Consider the following 22,273-nt stretch of genomic DNA (forward strand, 5'->3'; position numbering starts at 1 on the left):
TGTTCTCCTCTAGGAGTTTTATAGTTTCTGGTCTTATGTTTAGATCTTTAATCCATTTTGAGTTTATTTTTGTGTATGGTGTTAGAAAGTGGTCCAGTTTCATTCTTTTACAAGTGGTTGACCAGATTTCCCAGCACCACTTGTTAAAGAGATTGTCTTTAATCCATTGTATATTCTTGCCTCCTTTGTCAAAGATAAGGTGTCCATATGTGCGTGGATTTATCTCTGGGCTTTCTATTTTATTCCATTGATCAATATTTCTGTCTTTGTGCCAGTACCATACTGTCTTGATAACTGTGGCTTTGTAGTAGAGCCTGAAGTCAGGTAGGTTGATTCCTCCAGTTCCATTCTTCTTTCTCAAGATCGCTTTGGCTATTCGAGGTTTTTTGTATTTCCATACAAATTGTGAAATTATTTGTTCTAGCTCTGTGAAGAATACTGTTGGTAGCTTGATAGGGATTGCGTTGAATCTATAAATTGCTTTGGGTAGTATACTCATTTTCACTATATTGATTCTTCCAATCCATGAACATGGTATATTTCTCCATCTATTAGTGTCCTCTTTGATTTCTTTCACCAGTGTTTTATAGTTTTCTATATATAGGTCTTTAGTTTCTTTAGGTAGATATATTCCTAAGTATTTTATTCTTTCCATTGCAATGGTGAATGGAATTGTTTCCTTAATTTCTCTTTCTGTTTTCTCATTATTAGTGTATAGGAATGCAAGGGATTTCTGTGTGTTGATTTTATATCCTGCAACTTTACTGTAGTCATTGATTATTTCTAGTAATTTTCTGGTGGATTCTTTAGGGTTTTCTATGTAGAGGATCATGTCATCTGCAAATAGTGAGAGTTTTACTTCTTCTTTTCCAATTTGGATTCCTTTTATTTCTTTTTCTGCTCTGATAAATTTATTTACTTTAATTGGAGGAAAAACTTTATATGAAATGTCCCACCATGAAATTTTATAAATGCCTAAAATTATAAAATGAACTCTGTAGTTAACGAAACATATATTTTTATATTTTAGCCAGAAGTGCATCCTAAGGATACATCCCCTCTTAATCTTGAATATAATCTGGAAAAACATACTACAGGGTTCAAAATATCAGGTGCTCTTTTATCATGTAGCAAGAAAGTAATGACCTATTACGCAGATATGAACATACCTCTCCAACGGCACAGCATCTCAAATATCTAAACATCTCCTGTCTGCCCCAGGTGCATTCCATCATTTGAAGATGTGGCCTTATTACCATGGAATTGAAGATTCTCATTATTCAGGTGGAGATACTGAGGAACAGAAGCAGAGATATGACCTGGGGTCCCAGTGGGTTGGCACCGCTTATCTTCATCCAGTATACAGTGACTGTTTGTTCCTGTCTTTCAGTTTCTCTAAAGAGGCCTTCAGGGACCAGGGAGCTTTCTAATTAATGACCACACTTCCATGAGCAAGGAAACGGGGAGCTGGAGCGAGAACTGGCCTATTACTAGGCTTGTGGATCCGGGGGACCTGTAATGAGGACCATAGTGAGGAAGACCAGGAGAGGAGGACATTGAGAGAGAAAGATAGACTGATGAGAAATGAGAAGGGAGAAAAGAGGAGTTATTTGAGGGGAGAGTCTCAGCTACTCCCTGGTCTCAGATGCAGAGATTGACTCAGAAAGAGGGGCAGGGCTGGAGCGCCTCATGAATGCGAATCCTTGTTTTACCATCAGCAGGCTGTGTGTCCTGAGCAAGTAGCTTTACTTATGAGCCTCTGCTTTCTGCTTGACAAAGGGCGAGAATCCCAGATGTTGTAGGATTGACATGAGGCTAAATGAAATCATGCACGTGGAATGTCTCAGAGAGAGTATACCCTTGACCCACAGTGGCTTGTTTTGTGAGTAACCCACTGCTGTTGGTATTGAGAGCTCCCGCCATTCTCAATGCTGTTCTATGTTTGTAACTACAAGTAATAAACAAGAGTGAGTGAAGGGATGGTGGGTGTGGCATGTGTGCACTCTAATTTACAGCTTGCAGTGCAGCAGAGTGCATGTGCACAGCCTCTAAGTCAGATCGCTGGGTCCAAATCCTCTCTCTACAAGCTATGATATAAGCTAATTGCTTTATTTCTTTATATCTCAGGTCCCTCCTCAGTAACACAAGGATATGTCAACAATTTCTCCCCCTTTATTTAAAGATTTTTTAGGATTAGATGAACTACATATTTCATGTGTCTAGGATAATGCTAGTTATATTAAAGAATCGAAGTTTTGCCTGGAGAAATTACTCATTACTGTTTTTATTACTACTAGAAAGGACTTTGCCTTCTCGGGAGAAGGAATATATGGCTGTTGCATCCATTGCTTCCATGGCAACCACGTGGGTGCACAGCACGTGTCTCATGTGATTCCTGAAGACTTGGGGTTCTGAGAGGTTTAAATCCTCAGGGAAAAAGGTAAGAAAATGCAGAGCTGGTACCCAAACTGAGGTCCTATGGTCCTATCGACAGAGAGGGAGAGAGCAGGAAGAACTAGGTGGATACGGTGTTCTTCTGAGGTTGCCTGATGTCCACTCAGGGAGACCGCTCTCCTGTTGGTGAAACCAGGTGAGGGATGACTGCTGGACATGCTGTGGAGACAGATTCAGCTCCCTGTTTCCCTTCAGCCACCCCCATTACTCATTTTTTGATGTATAAACAGGGTTATTGCCCAAGACAACAGCACCTTCACCAGCTAAGTCCCTTCCTGGACCAATGTCTGGTAAAGTGCAAGTGTCCATCCACCAGAGAAGCTGTGGCAATGGTTGTAGGAAGGTGACCTGTGTCCCAGTTGTCATCTGAGGTGGAGGGGGCGGTCAGGACATTGAGGTCCAGATGAGACGACACCTGCAGCTGGCTGAAATGGAGGACGTGGTTACCACACTGCTGGTCACTTATCTGTCCTCTGATCTGTCCTCATCCACCTACTTATCATTCATCACATGCCAGGTGCTGCTGTAGGGGCTGGGATGCTCCCTGACTGTCCATATAGGACAAACTCCATCTCGCTGATCACAATCTGTGTTTACACGAGACCCACAGGCATCAAGTGAGAAGTGCTCTTTACTGGGCTTTTGAGCCCTGCAGACAGAAGCAGGAGGCATGGTTAGGTAGGGAGATTACGCAATAAACAGGACTGACCCAACTCCTCCCCTTGCCCACTCCCCTCCTCATCACCTGATCCCACCCCTCAGCCAGGATATTAAAGCTCAGTGCATCCCCAGCATCCTCAGGAGCCCTCCTGCAAGGCCACGAAGATGAACCGGCTCTGCCTCTCCGCAGCCCTTCTCTTCCTCCTGGTTATCCTGGTGGACAGCACCCCGCTGAATATACACCATATCCAGGATGAAGGTAGGTCCAGCCTCACCTCTCTTCTACAGCTTCTGGGAAAATGATAGAAGTCCATGGAAGGGCAGGTGTGGAGTGGTATTTCCAATCATCTCTGGATTTCTCCTGTCATGGTCAGGGTACTGTCTGTTTTTTCTTTGGTTTTGGCAGCACTGGGCTTCCTCCCTATGGAAGGATATTCTCTAGTTCCGCAGTCTACTCTCGGGTTGTGGTGTGTGGGCTTCTCGTTGAAGTGGCTTTTTTGCTGCAGAGCAAGGGCTCTAGGAATTGGGCTCATAAGTTGCAGTTCACCTTCTTAGTTCCTGCAAGGCGTGTGGAATCCTCCCAACCTGGGACAGAACCCATGTCCCCTCCCTTAGCATGTGCATTCTTATCTACTGGACCATCAGGGAAGACTTAAGTTGCAAAGGTTTAACTCCACTGATATCTTGACTCTCATGAAGATATATATTACAATTTATACATATATAACTCTACCAGACCAGGGTCCCCATTTTGGAGACTCTCTATTCCTGTTCCTGTCATGTCCCTGAACCTCACTATAGTGTAGTAATAAAAGTAAGTAAAGTGAAAGTTGCTCAGTCACGTCCAACTGTATGGTCTATACAGACTATACAGTCTATGAACTGTATAGTCCATGGAATTCTCCAGGCTGGAATCCTGGGATGGGGATCCCTTTGCCTTCTCCAGGGGATCTTCTCAACACATATAGAAATCATGTCTCCTGCATTGCAGGCGGTTTCTTTACCAGCTGAGCCACCAGGAAAGCCCTGCATTGTAATAAAAAGATTCAAATTTGTACCATCTCTTAGTTAATGGCCTAGGTCTCCTAAAACTGTTAGGGTTTCCTGCCATTAGATGTTATGAGATGAGTCAGAAGAGGCAACTCAAGGGAACCTCAAGATGTGGTTGGTGTCCAAGAAATCACAAGCATGCATTTACTGTTTACAATTTTCAACAACTGCCATTCCAGCACCTCTGAGGAGAAGGGAGGAAACTGAGAGTGAGATCAATCACAGTGGCTGATATTCCAGCCAACATGCCTGCTTAGTGAACCCTAGGGAGAGATACATAAGAACTGGGCTCAGAGAGCTTGTGGGTTGGTGAATACAGGAAGCTGATGTGAAGCTGTGCTCACTAGGGCACAGAGGCTAGGCACACCTCCCTCCTTCTTTGCCTGCACATCTCTTCCATTTTTCTGCCTCGAGTTCTATTTTGGGAATGCAAGCAATGGTTTTCCGAAGTTCAGCCACCGGTTCTATTGAGTTGTTGAATTTGAAGATGGGGTCATGGACCTGCAAGCCTCCCATTTTAATTATTTGGTCACAAGCATGATTGACATGGGGTCTCATGGCTGGCATCTGAACTGAATATTCTTGAGCCCTCAACCTACAGAATCTGCAATAGCTCCATTGATTCCCATCAGATGTAAATGGACTTGTTGGACACCTAGTGGATGTTTGGGGAATTGGTTGCTGTTGGTAGAGACACCACATATTTGGTGCCAGGGAAAAATGCAGAATCACTCACCCCTGTGATTTGGGGCTCAGGTGATGCTCCAAAAAGGGAGAGCAATGAAAGTACACATTGCAACCAGAAATTGATCTCAGTTATCTGTATTTCCAGAGTTCCTGGGAGAATCAGGGAGTGTATCAAATGGGTTATAACATGCTAGTATCTTGTCCTGGCCCTGCCACCCACATGCCATGTCCTGGAACAAGTCATCTGCAATTTTCTCATCAGAACAGGGGATACATGTTACATGGGTTTTGGAACAGATTACCATTCATATGTATGAGGAAATAAATCACATTTCATGCTGAATTCCTACATTGTACACCAATATATGTTAATCTAAAAAAATTTGAAAAAATTTCCTTTACTACTTATTTTGTGCAAGAAAGAATATTTATGTGTCAAATAGTGAGTGTTCATCTATCATGAAAGATAATCAGAAAGACCTGGAATAAATGTGTTGCAGGGAATGTAAGAAACAGGCCTGTGTAGGTTGAGCACTGGGACCAAAGCTAAGACATTATTAGGAAAGTGTCCAGGCCCATACCATGTTCCCTTCTGAGTATTGTTTATTATCCATATTTGTCCCTCCCTTGTCCAGTGTTGACTTCTATTTTATTTGCATATTTGATCCTTACGTGGTTCATGTCCCAGACTTCCTGAAACTGTTGGAATTTACTGTCTTTCATAGGTGTGAAGACAAGCCATAGAAGGGGACCCGAGAAGCGTTCAGTAATAGATGTGGTTACAAGCATCATCGACGGTGTGGCTACAGGTGTGAACTTTCTGCAACTCTGGGGAGAGGAGAGAACACTGAGATTGAGAACAGGCACCACTGGCCAATGATTTGATCAAAATGCCTGTTTGGTGAAACCCCAATAAGAATCCATTAATATGGATTTCAAGGAGCATTTGGGGTGGTAACACACGATGTGATGTGAGGGTCCTATGTTTTCTAGGGCGTGGAGGCTCCCCAAACCTCCACTTCCACTTTGCCCTGCACATCTCACTCATTTTGCTGTGCCTAGGTTTATCCTTTATGATAGCATGACATCCCTATGTGAGTGGTCTTCCGGAGTATGGCCATCAGATTTACTGAGTTATTGAACATGGAGTGGGGTAGTGGAACTTCCCAGTTTTAGACACTTTGTCAAATCAGGAGTGACTCAGGATAACATGGCTGGCATCTGAACTGAGGACTGTTCTGAGCCCTCAGTTTACACAGTCTATACTAACTCCCTGGATTTGCTGTCAGAATTAAATGGCCTTGTTGGACACCCAGTGGGTGTTTGGAGGAATTGCATGTCGTTTCTAGAGACACCACAGATTTGGTGTCGGAAACCCAGACTCATTCTCCCTGTGCTTTGGGAGCTCAGGTGAGTCCTGCGGACAGGGGAGTAATGAAGGTAGGACACTGAACCCAGAGGCTCTCAGCATTTATCCATATGTTCAGAGGCAGAAGAGGATAGTACATCAAGTGTTGTGACAGGGAAGTATCTTGTTCAGACCCTATCAGCCTCGTGACGTCTCATCAGGTCATTTATAGTCCTCATCTGAACAGCAGATAAGCGGTAAATGACTTCTTTGAACATCTACCAGTCATAAAACTAAACAGCTTTTCACATTTCATGACCACGTTTGGTCATTTTCCACCAGACAATATTCATGAAAAGATTTCTCTACCTGCTCCCTTGGGCTTGTGTGACAAAGGCTGGCACAATATTAAAATTCTCCTGGCCTTTTCCTTTGTCCATTTTTGCCTATAATTTTATTTTCCATATTTGAAACTTTTACTGGTTCATGGTTCAATATTTCTGAAAATTTGACATCTTTTCTTTCATAGGTACCAAGATTGTCAAAAATGGAGCTGGATTACTAACAGGATTGGCTGAAATAATCACTAAAGCAATTAAAGGTTTGAACTTTCTGCACCTATGGGGAGAGGAGGGCACTCACTGAGACTGAGATCAGTACCACTGGCTGACGATTCAATACTTATGCCTGTTGAGTGAAACCTCAGCACAAATCCATAACTATTGGCTGAGAGAGCTTAGGAAGGGGGAGCAAATGGTCCTGAGGTGAGGGTGCTCTGCTCAGGAGGGCATAGATGCTCTGCCTAACTCCACTCCTCCCATGCCCTAAAGATCTCCTCCATTTCACCGTTTCTGAGTTTTTTTCTGGACATTAATTTGAGAACAGTGATTAAGAGTTTTCCTGAGATTGGTCGCTTATTCCATTGAGTGTTTGAGCATGGAGGTGGAGCGAGGGAAATTTCGAGTATCAGTCACTTGGTCAGAAGCATGATAACTCAAGAACACATGGCTGGCCTCTGAAGTCAGGGCATCCTTGATACCTCAGTGTGTGGCATTGGCCCTGACTCCACAGATACGGTATCAGATATCAATGGACAGTGAGAGCCTGTTGGGTGTTGGGAATTGGATGGTTGGGGGAAAAACCACGTTTTTGGCATTAGGACAAAACCCAGACTCACGCTCTCCTTTGATTTGTGGTCTCAAGTGAGGCTTGGGGAGACATGAGTAGTGAAAGTAAGCGCGTGGACCTGGAAACTGTCACCAGTACTCTGTATTATTGAGTTCCTAGCCAATCAATAGTGCATCAAATGGGTTGTGACATGAGAATACTGTATCCTGACCAGTCCACCCACATGCTCGTGTCCCGGCACAAGTCATCTGCAGTTTCCTCATCTGAGCAGGGGAAGCATGTACATGAGTTCTTAGAACAGATGATGAGTTATGAACAGAAAGACTTTACTCACGTCTCATGACCAGATTTGTCCATTTTCTACCACAAAGTGTTGATCTGAAAAAAATTCTCTACCTGCATGCTTTGGCCAAGTAAAAATATTTCTTTATCAAATAATGTTTATTCCTGTATTATTGAGAGTAATCCAAAGATATCGAACCACAGAGGAGGACAGCTGCCTGGAAAGCAAGAAACACAGTCCCTGTGGGGTAGCCTGTGGGAGCAAGGCTGATACAATATAACGAAAGTCCCCAGGCCCTTTCCCTTGTTGTCTTTTGACTGTCATTTTCTTATCCATGTTTGATCCTTTTCCTGTTTCATGGTCCAGGCCTCTTGAAACTCTTGAAATGTACTCTCTTTCATAGGTCAGGTGATGATTTCCAGAATACAGTTTGATAACCATACACAAGAGGAATTGCCAACACTCAACATTGAATACTCAACACTCAGTGAGGAAAATAGAGGTTTGTAGCTTCTGCATCTCAGGGAAGAGGGGAGGGCTCAGAGGTTCTGATCAATGACCAATGATTCAATCAATAAGCTTATTTCTTGAAACCTCAACAGTGCATAAATATTTCATGGTGAATTTTGTGCATGTTCCGCTAAGATGTGTTAATCTAAATAATTTTTTAACTATTTACTTTAGGCAGAAAAAATATTTAGGTGTCAAGTAATGAGTATTATTCTTTCATGAAAACTAATTAGAAAAACCTGGGATGAATGTTCTAGAGGGAATGTAAGAAAGAGCCCTGTGGAGGATGACTCCTGATAGCAAAACTGAGAGATTATTAGGAAAGTTTTCAGGCCCTTTCCCATGTCCCCTTTTGACTATTGTTTATTATCCATATTTGTTCCCTCCCTTGCCTAGTGTTGACTACTATTTTATTTGGCATATTTGATCCTTACTTGGTTCATGTCCCAGACTTCCTGAAACTGTTGGAATTTCCTGTCTCTCATAGGTGTGGAGATAAGCCATAGAAAGGGACCTGAGAAGCGTTCAGTAATAGATGTGGTTACAAGTATCATCGACGATGTGGCTACAGGTGTGAACTTTCTGCAACTCTGGGGAGAGGAGAGGGCACTAGATTGAGAACAGGCACCACTGGCCAATGATTCAATCAAAATGCCTGTTTGGTGAAACCCCAATAAGAATCCATTAATATGGGCACTCAGGGAGTGTTTGGGGTAGTAGTACACGGCGGTGATGTGAGGGTCCTGTGTTCTCCAGGGCATGGAGCCTCCCCACACCTCAACTTGCACTTTGCCTTGCACTACTCTCTCATCTCTCTGTGCCTAGATTCATCCTTCATGAAAACATGACATCCCTATGTGAGTGGTCTCTTCCTGAGTATGGTCATCAGATTACTGAGTTATTGAACATGGAGTGGGGTAATGGAACTTCCCAGTTTTAGACACATGTCAAATCAGGAGTGACTCGCGATAACATGGCTAGCATCTGAATTGAGGACTGTTCTGAGCCCTCAACTTACACAATCTATACTAACTCCCTGCTGTCAGAATTAAATTGCTCTTTGGGCACCCAGTGGTGTTTGGAGGAATTGCATGTTGTTTCAAGAGAGACCGCTGATCTGGTGTCAGGGAAGCCCAGACTCACTCTCCCTGTGCTTTGGGAGCTCAGGTGAGTCCTGCGGACAGGGGAGTAATGAAAGTAGAGCCTCTCAGCATTTATCGATATGTTCAGAGTTCCTGGCAGAAAAGGATAGTATATCCAGTGGGTTTGACAGGGAAGTATCTTGTTCAGACCATATCACCCTCTTGCTTGTGACTTAAGGCTAGTCATCTGTAGTCCTCGTCTGAACAGTAAAGAAGCGCTAAATAAGTTCTTTGAACATTTACCAGTCATAAAACTAAACAGCTTATTCTCATTTCATGGCAAAGTTTGGTCATTTTCCACCAGGAGAGATTCATGAGAAGTTTTTTCTACCTGCTTCCTTGGGCTCCTGGGACAAAGGCTGGTACAATATTAGCAAATCTCCAAGCCTTTGCCTTTGTCCATTTTTGCCTATGATTTTATTTTCCATATTTGAAACTTATCCTGGTTCATGGTTCAATATTGCTGAAATTTTTGAAATCTTTTCTTTCATAGGTACCAAGATTGTCACAAAGGGAGCCAGTATACTAACAGGATTGGCTGAAATAATCAATAAAGCAATTAGAGGTTTGAACTTTCTGCACCTATGGGGAGAGGGGAGGGCACTGAGACTGAGATCAGTACCACTGACTGGCGATTCAGTACTTATGGCTGTTGAGTGAAACCTCAGCACAAATCCATAAATGTTGGCTCAGAGAGTTTGTTGGCGGGGGGGTGGTAAATGGTCCTGAGGTGAGGGTGTTCTGCTTAGGAGGGCGTGGACGCTCCACCTATCTTCACTCCTCCTGTGCCCTAAAATTCTCCTCCATTTCACTGTTTCTGATTTTATCCTGTACCTTAAAGTAAGGACAGTGAGTAAGAGGTTTGCTTAGTTTGGTCACTGGTTCAACTGAGTTTTTGAGCATGGTATTGGGGTCATAGAAAGTGCCACTTTAAGTCACTTGGCAAAACATGATAATGTGAGTCCATATGGCTGGCATCTGAAGTCAGAACAGTCTTGATAACTCAACCTGTGGCATCGGCACTAACTCCACAGATATGGTATCAGATGTTAACTGACAGTCATCTGCCCCTTGACTGTTGGGAATTGGATAGTTGGTGGAAAATCCACGTATTTTTTTTCAGAAAAAAACCCAGGCTCACCCTCCTCTGTGATTTGAGGCCTCACGTGAGGCCTGGGGAGAGGTGAGTAGAGAAAGTGAGACCCTGGTCTGGAAACTGTCACCAGTTTTCAGTATTTTCGAGTTCCGAGCCAATCAGTAGTGTATCGGGTGGGTTGTGACATGGCAGTATCTAGTCCTGACCAGTCCACACACAGGCCTGTATCCTGGGCAAGTCATCTGCAGGTTCCTCATCAGAACAGGGGAAACATATTCCATGAGTTCTTTGAATAGATGAAGAGTTATGAATGGAAAGTCTTTGTTAATGAATCATGGCCAGATTTGTCCATTTTCCACCACAAAGTGTTGATCTGAAAAAAATTTCTCTACGTACCTACTTGCTTTGGCCAAGTTAAAATGTTTCTTTATCATATAATGTTTATTCCTGTATTACTAAAATAATAAAAAGAGGTTGAATCATGCAGCAGCGCACAGCAGTGAAACAAGAAAAACAGCCCTTGTGGGATAGCCTGTGGGAGCAAGGCTGATACAATATAACCAAAGTTTCCAGGCCCTTTCTCTTGTTGTCTTTTGACTGTCATTTTCTTATCCATGCTTGATCCTTTTCCTGTTTCATGGACCAGGTCTCCTGAAACTCTTGAAATTTACTCTCTTTCATAGGTCAGGTGATGATTTCCAGAATACAATTCGATAACCATACACTAGAGGAATTCCCAAAACTCAATATTGAATACTCAACACTCATTGAGGATAATACAGGTTTGTAGATTCTGCATTCGGGAAAGAGGGAATGACACTGAGATTGTGATCAATGACCAATGCTTCAATCAATAAGCCTAATTCTTGAAACCTCAACAGTGCATAAATTTTTCATGGTGAATTTTGTCCATATTCCCCCAAGATGTATAAATCTAAAAACATGTCTTTAATCTCTTACTTTGGGTAAGAAAGAATATTTAGATGTCAAATAATGAGGATTCTTTTTTCATGAAAAATAATTAGAAAATTTGGGTTGAATATTTTGCAAGGGATGTAAGAACGAGCCCTGTCTAGGATGACTCCTGATACCAAAGCTGAGACATTATTAGAAAAGTTTCCAGGCCCTTTCCCATGTCCCCTTTTGACTATTGTTTATTATCCATATTTGTCCCTTTTCTTGTCCAGTGTTGACTACTATTTTATTTGCATATTAGATCCTTACTTGGTTCATGTCCCAGGCTTCCTGAATCTGTTGGAATTTCCTGTCTTTCATAGGTGTGGAGACAAGCCATAGAAGGGGACCTGAGAAACGTTCAGTAATAGATGTGGTTACAAGTATCATCGACGGTGTGGCTACAGGTGTGAACTTTCTGCAACTCTGGGGAGAGGAGAGGGCACTAGATTGAGAAAAAGAACCACCGGTCTATGATTCAATCACAGTGCCTATTTAAAGAAACCTCTGTAAGAATCCATGAGTGTGGGCATTCAGAGAGTGTTTGGAGTGGTAACACACGGTGGTGATGTGAGGATCCTGTGCTCTCTAGGGCATGGAGGCTCCTCACACCTCAACTTCCACTTTGCGCTGAACTTCTCACTCGTTTCGCTGTGCCAGGATGTATTCTTTTTGATAATGCGACACTCCAATTCGAGTGGTCTTCCTGAGTATGGTCATCAGATTTACTGAGTTACTGAACATGGAGTGGGGTAGTGGAACTTCCCAGTTTTAGACACTTTATCAAATCAGGGGTGACTCGGGATAACATGGCTGGCATCTGAGCTGAGGACAGTTCTGAGCCCTCAACTTACACAATCTATACTAACCCCATGGATTTGCTGTCAGAATTAAATTGCCTTGTTGGACACCCAGTGGGTGTTTGGAGGAATTGCATGTTGTTTCTAGAGACCACAGATTTGGTGTCAGGGAAGCCCAGACTCATTCTCCCTGTGCTTTGGAAGCTTAGATGAATCCTGGGGAGTAATGAAAGTTACTCACTAATCCTGGGGGAGTAATGAAAGTAGGACACTGCACCCAGAAGCTCTCAGCATTTATTGATATGTTCAGAGTTCCTGACAGACGAGGATAGTATATCAATTGGGTTTTGGCAGGGAAATATCTTGTTTGGACCCTATCACCCTCATGGCATGTGTCCTCAGTCAAGTCATCTATAGTCCTCATCTGAACAGTAGATCAGGCTAAGTGAGTCTTTTGAAATTTAGCAGCCATAAAACTAAACAGATTTTTTTCATTTCATGGCAAAGTTTGGTCATTTTCCACCAGAAGAGATTCATGAAAAGATTTCACTACCTGCTTCCTTGGGGTTGTGTGACAAAGGCTGGTACAATATTAGCAAATCTCCAAGCCTTTTCATTTGTCCACTTCTGCCTATGATTTTATTTTCCATATTTGAAACTTGTCTTGGTTCATGGTCCAATATTGCTGAAAATTTGGAAATCTTTTCTTTCATAGGTACCAAGATTGTCAAAAAGGGAGCCAGTGTACTAACAGGATTGGCTGAAATAATCAATAAAGCAATTAGAGGTTTGAACTTTCTGCACCTATGGGGAGAGGGGAGGGCGCTAAGACTGAGATCAGTCACCACTGGCTGATGATTCAATACTTATGGCTGTTGAGTGAAACCTCAGCACAAATCCATAAATATTGGATCAAAGAGCTTATGAGGGCAAAGCAAATGGTCCTGAGGTGAGGGTGTTCTGCTCAGGAAGGCATGGATGCTCCACCTACCTCCACTTCTCCCATACCCTAAAGATCTCCATTTCACTGTTTCTGATCTTATGCTGTACCTTAATGTGAGGACAGTGAATAACAGGTTTCCTGAGTTTGGTCCCTGGTTCAGACTTTTTGAGCATGGCGTTGGGGCCATGGAAATTTCAAGTTTCAGCCTCTTGGTCAGAAACATGATAACACGAGTCCACATGGCTGGCATATGAAGTCAGAGCAGTCTTGATAACTCAACCTGTGGCATTGGCACTAACTCCACAGATATGGTATCAGATGTTAACTGACAGTGGTCTGCCCCTTGGCTGTTGGACACTGGATGGTTGGTGGAAAATCCACGTATTTGGTGTCAGGAAAAACCCAGGCTCACCCTCCCTGTGATTTGAGGCCTCACGTGAGGCCTGGGGAGAGGTGAGTAGAGAAAGTGAGACCCAGGACCTGGAAACTCTCACTAATTTTCTGTATTTTCGAGTTCCAAGCCAATCAATAGTATATCAAATGGGTTGTGACATAGAAGTATCTATTCCTGACCAGGACTCACAGGCCTGTATCCTGGGCAAGTCATCTGCAGGTTCCTCATCAGAACAGGGGAAACATGTTCCATGAGTTCTTCGAATAGATGAAGAGTCGTGAATTCAAAGGCTTTATTCACATGTCACAACCAGATTTGTCCATTTTTCACCACTAAGTGTTGATCTGAAAAAATTTCTCTACATACCTACTTGCTTTGGCCAAGTTAAAATATTACTTTATCAAATAATGTTTATTCCTATATTACGAAAATAATAAAAAGAGGTTGAATCATGCAGCAGCACACAGCAGTGAAACAAGAAAAACAGCCCTTGTGGGATAGCCTGTGGGAGCAAGGCTGATACAATATAACCAAAGTCTCCAGGCCCTTTCCCTTGTTGTCTTTTGACTGTCATTTTCTTATCCATGTTTGATCCTTTTCCTGTTTCATGGACCAGGCCTCCTGAATCTCTTGAAATTTACTCTCTTTCATAGGTCAGGTGATGATTTCCAGAATACAATTTGATAACCATACACTAGAGGAATTCCCAAAACTCAATATTGAATACTCAACACTCATTGAGGATAATACAGGTTTGTAGATTCTGCACCTCAGGAAAGAGGGAAGGACACTGAAATTCTGATTAATGACCAGCGATTCAATCAATGAGCCTATTTCTTGAGACCTCAATGGTGCATAAATATTTCATTGTGAATTTTGTGCATGTTCTGCCAAGATGTGTTAATCTAAAAGCATGTCTTTAACCTTTTACTTTGGGCAAGAAAGAATATTTAGATGTCAAATAATGAGAATTCCTCTTTCATGAAAAATAATTAGAAAAACGTGGGTTGATGTTCTGCCAGGAATGTAGCAAAGGGCCCTTATAGAATGACTCTTGATTCCAAAGCTGAGACATTATTAGGAAAGTTTTCATGTCCTTGCCCATGTCCCTTTTTGACTATCATTTTATTATCCACAATTGTTCCTTTCCTTATCCAGTTTTGACTACTATTTTATTTGCATATTTGATCCTTACTTGGTTCACGTCCCAGGCTTCCTGAAACTGTTGGAATTTACTTTTGTTCATAGGTGTGGAGACAAGCCGTAGAAGGGGACCTGAGAAGCGTTCAGTCATAGATGTGGTTACAAGTATCATCGACGGTGTGGCTACAGGTGTGAACTTTCTGCAGCTCTGGGGAGAGGAGAGGGTACTGATTTGAGAACAGGCACCACTGCCCTATGAATTCAATCAAAATGCCTATTTAAAGAAACCTCTATAAGAATCCATTAATATGGATATTCAGAGAGCATTTGGGGTGGTAACACATGGTGGTGACGTGAAGATGTGATGAGGTGATGTGCTCTCTAGGACATGGAGGCTCCCCACACCTCCACTTCCACTTTGCCCTGCACCTCTCACTCATTTCGCTGTGCCTAGATTTATCCTTTATGATAGCGTGACATCCATATGGAGTGGTCATCTTCAGTATGGTCATCAGATTTACTGAGTTATTGAACATGGAGTGGGGTGATGGAACTTCCCAATTTTAGACACTTTGTCAAATCAGGAGTGACTCAGGATAACATGGCTGGCATCTGAAATGAGGACTGTTCTGAGCCCTCAATTTACACACTCTATACTAACTCCCTGGATTTGCTGTCAGAGTTAAATGGCCCTGTTGGACACCCAGTGGGTATTTGGAGGAATTGCATGTTGTTTCTGCTGCTGCTGCTAAGTCTCTTTCATTGTGTCAGACTCTGTGCGACCCCATAGAGGGCAGCCCACCAGGCTCCTCTGTCCCTGGGATTCTCCAGGCAAGAATACTGGAGTAGGTTACCATTTCCTTCTGCAAATGGCATGTTGTTTCTAGAGACCACAGATTTGGTGTCAGGGAAAACCAGACTCAGTCTCCCTGTGCTTTGGGAGCTCAGGTGAGTCCTGGGGACAGGGGAGTAATGAAAGTAGGACACTGCACCCAGAGGCTCTCAGCATTTATCCATATGTTCAGAGTTCCTGCCTGAATAGGATAGTGTATCAAGTGGGTTTTGAGAAAGAAGTGTCTTATTTGGACCGTATCACCCTCATGCCATGAGTCCTCAGGCAAGTCATCTATAGTCCTCATCTGAACAGTCAGTTCAGTTCAGTTGTTCAGTCATGTCCGGCTCTTTGCGGCCCCATGAATTGCAGCACCCCAGGCCTCCCTGTCCATCACCAACTCCCGGAGTTCACTCAAACTCACGTCCACTGAGTCCGTGATCCCATCCAGCCATCCCATCCTCTGTCGTCCCCTTTTCCTCCTGCCCCCAATCCCTCCAGTAGATCAGTGGTAAATGAGTTCTTTGAAAATTTAGCAATCAAAAAACTAAACAGCTTATTCTCATTTCATGGCCAAGTTTGGTCATTTTCCACCAGGGTAGATTCATGAAAAGATCTCTCTACCTGCTTCCTTGGGCTCCTGGACCAAGGCTGGTACAAATTAGCAAAATTTCCAAGCCTTTTCCTTTGTCCACTTTTGCCTATGATTTTATTTTCCATGTTTGAAACTTGTCCTAATTCATGGTCCAATATTACTGAAAAATTTGAAATCTTTTCTTACAGGTACCAAGATTGTCAAAAAGGGAACCAGTATACTAACTGGATTGGCTGAAATAATCAATAAAGCAATTAAAGGTTAGAACTTTCTGCACCTCTGGGAAGAGGGAGGGCACTGAGACTGAGATCAGTCACCACTGGCTGACAATTCAATACTTATGCCTATTGAGTGAAACTTCAGTAAAAATCTATAAATAGTGAGGGGAGAGCAAATGGTCCTGAGGGGAGGGTGTTTTACTCAGGAGGGCATGGAAGCCCCACTCACCTCCACTCCTCCCATGCCCTAAAGATCTCCTCCATTTCACTGTTCCTGATTTTATCCTCTACCTTAAAGTGAGGACAGTGAGTAAGAGGTTTCCTGAGTTTGGTCGCTGGTTCGATTGAGTTTTTGGGCATGGAGTTGGGGTCATGGAAAGTTCAACTTTCAGTCTCTTGATCAGAGCATGATAAGGTGAGCCCACATGGCTGCATCTGAAGTCAGGGCGATCTTGGTACCTCAACCTGTGGCATTGGCACTAACTCCACAGATATGGTATCAGAAGTCAATTGACAGTGGTCTATCCCTTGGCTGCTGGTTTCCATGGTTGGTGGAAAAACCATGTATTTGGTGTCAGGAAAATCCCAGACCCACCCTCTCCTGTGATTTGAGGGCTCATGCAAGGCTTGGGGAGAGGTGAATAGAGAAAATAAGACCCTGGACCTGGAAAATCTCACCAGTTCTCTGTATTTTCGAGTTCCTAGCCAATCAGTAGTGTATCACATGGGTTGGGACATGGCTGTGTCTTGTCCTGACTAGGCCACCCGCATGCTTGTATGCTGGGGCACGTCATCTGCACTTTCCTCATCTGAACAGGGGAAACATTCCATGAGTTCTTCAAATAGGTGACGAGTTATGAATGGAAAGACTTTGTTCACTTGTCATTGCCAGATTTGTCCATTTTCCACCATAATGTGTGACTCTGAAATAATTTCTCTACCTACCTACTTGCTTTGGCCAAGTAAAAATATTTCTTTATCAAATAATGTTTATTCCTTTATTATTAAAGTTAATCAAAAGACGTTGAACCACGGAAGAGGGCAACTGCAGGGAAACCAGAAACAAAGCCCTTGTGTGGCAGGATGTGGGATGAGGGTGAGACGATATTACAAAAGTCTCCAGGCCCTTTATCTTATTGTCTTTTGACTGTTTCTATCTTGTCCATGTTTGATCCATTTCTTGTTTCAGGAAGCAGGCCTCCTGAAACTCTTAATACGTACTCTCTTTCATAGGTCAGGTGATGATTTCTGGAATACAATTCAATAACCATACACTAGAGGAATACCAAACACTCAAGATTGAATACTCAGCACTCAACGAGGAGAATAAAGGTTTGTAGTTTCTGCACCTCGGGGAAGAGTGAAGGACACAGAGATTCAGATCAATCACCAGTGACCAATGATTCAATAAATATGCCCATTTCTTGGAACCTCAACAGTGAATAAGTACATAGGTTCAGAGTTTTCTGGGTGGTGAATACGATTGTGAGGGTGCAGTTCTCACAAAGAAATGGAGGCTCGGCACACCTCCACGCCCCCTTTGCCCTACATGTCTCCTCCATTTCACTGTTTGTGAATGCTTCATGTGTATTATCTGAGAACAACAAGTAAGTGTTTTCCTCAGTTTGGTCATAAGTAACCATCAGTTATTGAACATGGAGGTGAGTTCATGGACTTCCCCATTTTATCCATTGGGTCACAAGCCAAAGTAAGTAGGGACCACGTGTCCAGCACTAAACTGGGGACAGTCATGAGTGCTTAACCTTTGGGGTCTGCACTAACTGCTTGAATTTCAAATCAGACGTCATTTCAATAGGGGACGCCCAGTGGATGTTGGGGAATTCGTTGATGGTAGAATTCCCTGGTGGGCTGTGGTCTCTGGGGTCACACAGAGTCGGACACAACTGAAGCAACTTAGCAGCAGCAGCAGCAGCAGAGACATCACAGATTTGTGTTAGGAGAAACCCAGGCTCGCTCTGGCCTGTGGCTGGGGGCTTATGTTACCTTGGGTACAAGGAAGTAATGAGCATAGGACTGACTCCAGATACTCTTACAAGTGCGCTGTATTTTCCGAATTCCTGGTAGAATTAGGTATTGTATTAGATGGGTTGTGACATCAGCAATTTGTCCTGAATCTACCACCTGCATGCTCTGTTCCTGGGGAAAGTTATCTGCAGTTTCCTCATCTGAAGAGGGGAAATATGGATTCTTTGAACAGGTTAACAATCATGAATATAAAGAATTTATGCCCTGCTGCCTTAGTGTCTACAGCATTGGAGAGTATAGTTTCCTGAGAAAGGATTGAACCTATGACTCCAGTATTGGAAGCCAGATTCTTAACCACTGGACGACCTTGGAAGTCTCACAGATGATTTAAGACTATTCAAATGCATTATACCAAACTTCCTTAGAAGACTGCATGAGGAGATATATGTTTGTACATGATTACTACATCATGTCACTGCTAGCAACATTCATGATTCTGTCCCAGAAAGCAGGTTTTCAAATAGTCTTTTCAATCTGGCATTCCTCCACAACCTTAACATTCTCAGTGGCAAACAAACTAGGGGTTCTAGCTGTTGTCTTTGTATGGAGCTTGATGACCATCCTGATAACGAGCCATTGCCCCTCTCATTCCAGCAGCTTCTAAGCCTGCCCTCTGCCTGGAGCCTAAAGTAACAGGTGGCTGCAATGCCGTGATGACCAGGTACTTCTACAATGCCCAGACCGGCCTCTGTGAGCAGTTTGTGTATGATGGCTGTGAAGGGAATGGAAACAACTTTGAAAAGTTAGAGGACTGCCTGAAGACCTGCTCTCAAGAGGCAGGGTCCCTGTGGTAAGACAGGGGCCAAGGCACAGGAGGAGGGGAAGGGCTGGGGAAAGGGGCGGAGCTCAGGGGGCCACACACCATTCACCCTGCACAGTGTCTTCCTCCTCGCTGCTGCCAGGAGGAGAGGCTGCAGTGTTCTGTGAAACCACACTGAGCGAGTTCTCCAGGGAGAGGATGGCAGAAGGTCAACCACTGATGCCTCTTTGTGGTCATCTGAGCCTGATCACATGCTCCTCTTTCTCAGTTGGGGACACTGATTCAGCCACCCTTCAGGGCAGGTCTGCAGTGCTTCTGGGTGCCCTACATAGTCTTGGAAAATTCACTTCCTTCTTGTTCATGATTCAGGAATGTGGTTCCATATTTATTTGAAAATATGGGATCTATTAAGTTGACCATTGTCTAGGTCTGGGGCTACACTGATGGCCCTCAACAAGTTCCTTTCTTTTTGCAGAGGACATGCAAATAATGGATTCAGGAACTCTGAAGTCCGACGAGGGCCCCTGCAGGACTGGGCTGTGGCTGCGTCTGAACCTCTTCAGCCTCCTCACAGTCCTTCTCTCCCCGACCATCCTTAGCAGAGCCTGCCTTTTCCTTTCCTCCATTGGTCAACGTGTCTAATTCTGTCTCACCCAACTGGTTCTCAGCACCATGAGAGCACGTCTTCCCTTTACCCCTAGCACTTCACCCAGTTCCTGACACCAATGAGACAGTTTATAGTTATTTGAAGAAAGTAGGAAGGAATGTAGAAGCACATCCCTCATGACCAGAGTAACTGCAGAGCCTGCGGTGTAACACAGGATTTTTGTTTTCACCCCCATCCTCAAGGCATGCTCACCTTCATCCCCCTGCCCACCATCACTGTTCTCCTTGTGGGTGGCCGAGGTGGAATTTCCAGCATCCAGTTCTCCACATCAGTAATGAGAGAAGAGTTTGGTTTAAAAAAGCCCCTTTTCCACACAACGATGTTGCAGTTTTCATTTCTGTAGCTTCAAACACTATGGTTTATATTTCAATAAATGTATATTTAAAATTAAATTGACTGGAGTCTGTTGTTTATAATTACAAACCTTAACAAATAGTGTCCATGGAAATGGTGGTCCTCCTAACTGTTCTGCAGACAGTGGGCACCTCCCATTCCCCTTTCCAGAGACTGTGCCCTATTGGGTATAGGAAGCAAACCCATTATACCATCATCGACTCCTTAATATCATCACAAGCTACAGAGAACCCTGAGAGATATTCACATCAACTTGACAACTTTTCCTTGTTACTTTTAATCTCAAACTGGGGAGCAGATTGTCCTCCTGACTCTCAGAAGGAGAATGGGTATGAGACTCAGTTGTCCACTTATCTAAGATATCTGATTCCCTGAGGTCACGTGTGGGGAGGAGGGTTCATACTTCAGGTAAAGAAAGGTCAACTACTGTTTAGTATCCCTGGCTCTGTGTTAGCATTTTGCCTACGTTTTTCCATTAATCATGCTAAGAATTCATCAAGGGAGGAAATGGAGGTGTAGAGATGGCACTTAGCTGCTGTATTCAGTGCCTAACATAGCAGGTCCGACTCTTCCAAGCAAAGGGACTTTGATGATGCTTTCCTGCTCTGCTTCTGGGAAGATTTAGAATGAAGGCAACTTTGGAAACAGACAGTATCTGTTTCACCACAGACTAGTAAAGTTTGTCACGGAGACCTCCACAAGTAGCAGTATTAGTATTTGAATAAATGAGGACACACAGGGTGTTGGTGCTGTTTTTCATATCTTTCCAGTCTTGGGCAAATTCTCAACATCTCTAGCTTTGCTTTCTTTAGTATAAATAATGATAAGACTTGTACTTTTCAATGTTTCCAGCCAGAGACCACTGAAATATTCCACTTTGTCTTCTTGCTTTTCTTTTTCTTTGGAATAGTTTTGTTTGTTGCCTCCTGTACAGTATTATGGACCTCCAAACACAAGTCTTCAGGCACACTGTTCACAAGTTCTAATCCTTTGAATCTGTTTGTTACCTCCATTATATATTCACAGTGGATTGGATTTAAGTCATACTTGGTTGGCCTAGTAGTTTTCTCGCTTTCTTTAGTTTAAGCCTAAATTTTGTTATAAGACTCTGATGATCTGAGCCACAGTCAGTTTCAGGTCTTGTTTTTACTGACTCTACACAGTTTCTCCATCTTCAGCTACAAAGAACGAAACTGATTTGATTTCAGTGTTGACCATTTGGTGATGTCCATGTGTAAAACCGTCTATTGTGTTGTTGAAAAAGGCTATTGGCTGTGACCATGCATTCTCTTGGCAGAATTCAGCTAGTTGCCTTGTTTCATTTTGTTCTCCAAGGCCAAACTTGCCTGTTACTCCAAGTATCTCTTGACTTCCTACTTTTGAATTCCAATCTCCAATGATGAATAAAACATTTTGTTGTTGTTGTTGTTAGTTATCAGAGTTCTTCTATGTCTTCATAGAACCGATCAACTTCAGTTTCTTCAGCATCGGTGGGATGTTGAATGGCTTGCCTTGGAAATGACCCAAGAAAAGCTGTCATTTTTGAAGTTGCACTCAAGTACTGAATTTCAGACTCTTTTATTGATTATGAGGGCTACTCCCTCCAAAGTTAACTGCAGGCAGAGCAAGATGCAGTACTTCCTTGAGTTTGCTTGTGGGGTCAAGACTGCTTTTTCCACGCTGGTACAATGTTAGTCAAGACTCAATGCTCTTCCTCTTACTCCCCTATCAGACTATATTTTATTTTCCTATAATGATATCAATGACAGTTACATGCATAATTATAGACAGGGCTCATCCTCATAGAGACTCACAGGAATTTTACTTTATCCACTCTCTTCAATGATGGGGCACTTAGCATGAGTATTAAATAGGAGAGTCATTTACTTAGAAATATTTATCAAAATTTATCCTTTTGGTTCCGAGAGCATAGTTTCTTGAGTAGGGAAACAGCTGTAAACAAAATACAGTAAATAATAATAATATATCTTTCTAGGAGGGAGACAGACAATAAAAATGGGAAAATCCTATGCTAGGTCTTGATGAGAGTCGTGAAGAAAGGGAGTGATGGGGATTCAGAAGGTGGTAGAGAATCAGGGAAACCCTCTGTGATAAAGAGGCATTGAGCTGCTGCTGCTGCTGCGTCGCTTTAGTCGTGTCTGACTCTGTGCGACCCCATAGACGGCAGCCCACCAGGCCCCCGTCCCTG

At 43.1% G+C, this 22,273-nt stretch overlaps 1 protein-coding gene across 1 annotated transcript; it reads left to right on the top strand.

Annotated features, from left to right (window-relative positions):
* Positions 1-3,277: 3,277 nt before the first annotated feature.
* On the top strand, positions 3,278-20,099 carry LOC104998535 (trophoblast Kunitz domain protein 1). Its single transcript, XM_010853742.1, has 12 exons — positions 3,278-3,373; positions 5,577-5,660; positions 6,729-6,800; positions 8,014-8,112; positions 8,608-8,691; positions 9,756-9,827; positions 11,042-11,140; positions 14,698-14,781; positions 16,208-16,279; positions 17,471-17,569; positions 18,878-19,073; positions 19,519-20,099. Coding segments are annotated over exons 1-12 (1,056 nt in total). The 5' UTR covers positions 3,278-3,279; the 3' UTR covers positions 19,520-20,099.
* The last annotated feature ends 2,174 nt before the right edge of the window (positions 20,100-22,273 follow it).

The sequence above is a fragment of the Bison bison genome, unplaced genomic scaffold (assembly GCF_000754665.1).
Source record: "Bison bison bison isolate TAMUID 2011002044 unplaced genomic scaffold, Bison_UMD1.0 scf7180017853184, whole genome shotgun sequence".
In the NCBI taxonomy this organism is placed as follows: Eukaryota; Metazoa; Chordata; class Mammalia; order Artiodactyla; family Bovidae; genus Bison; species Bison bison.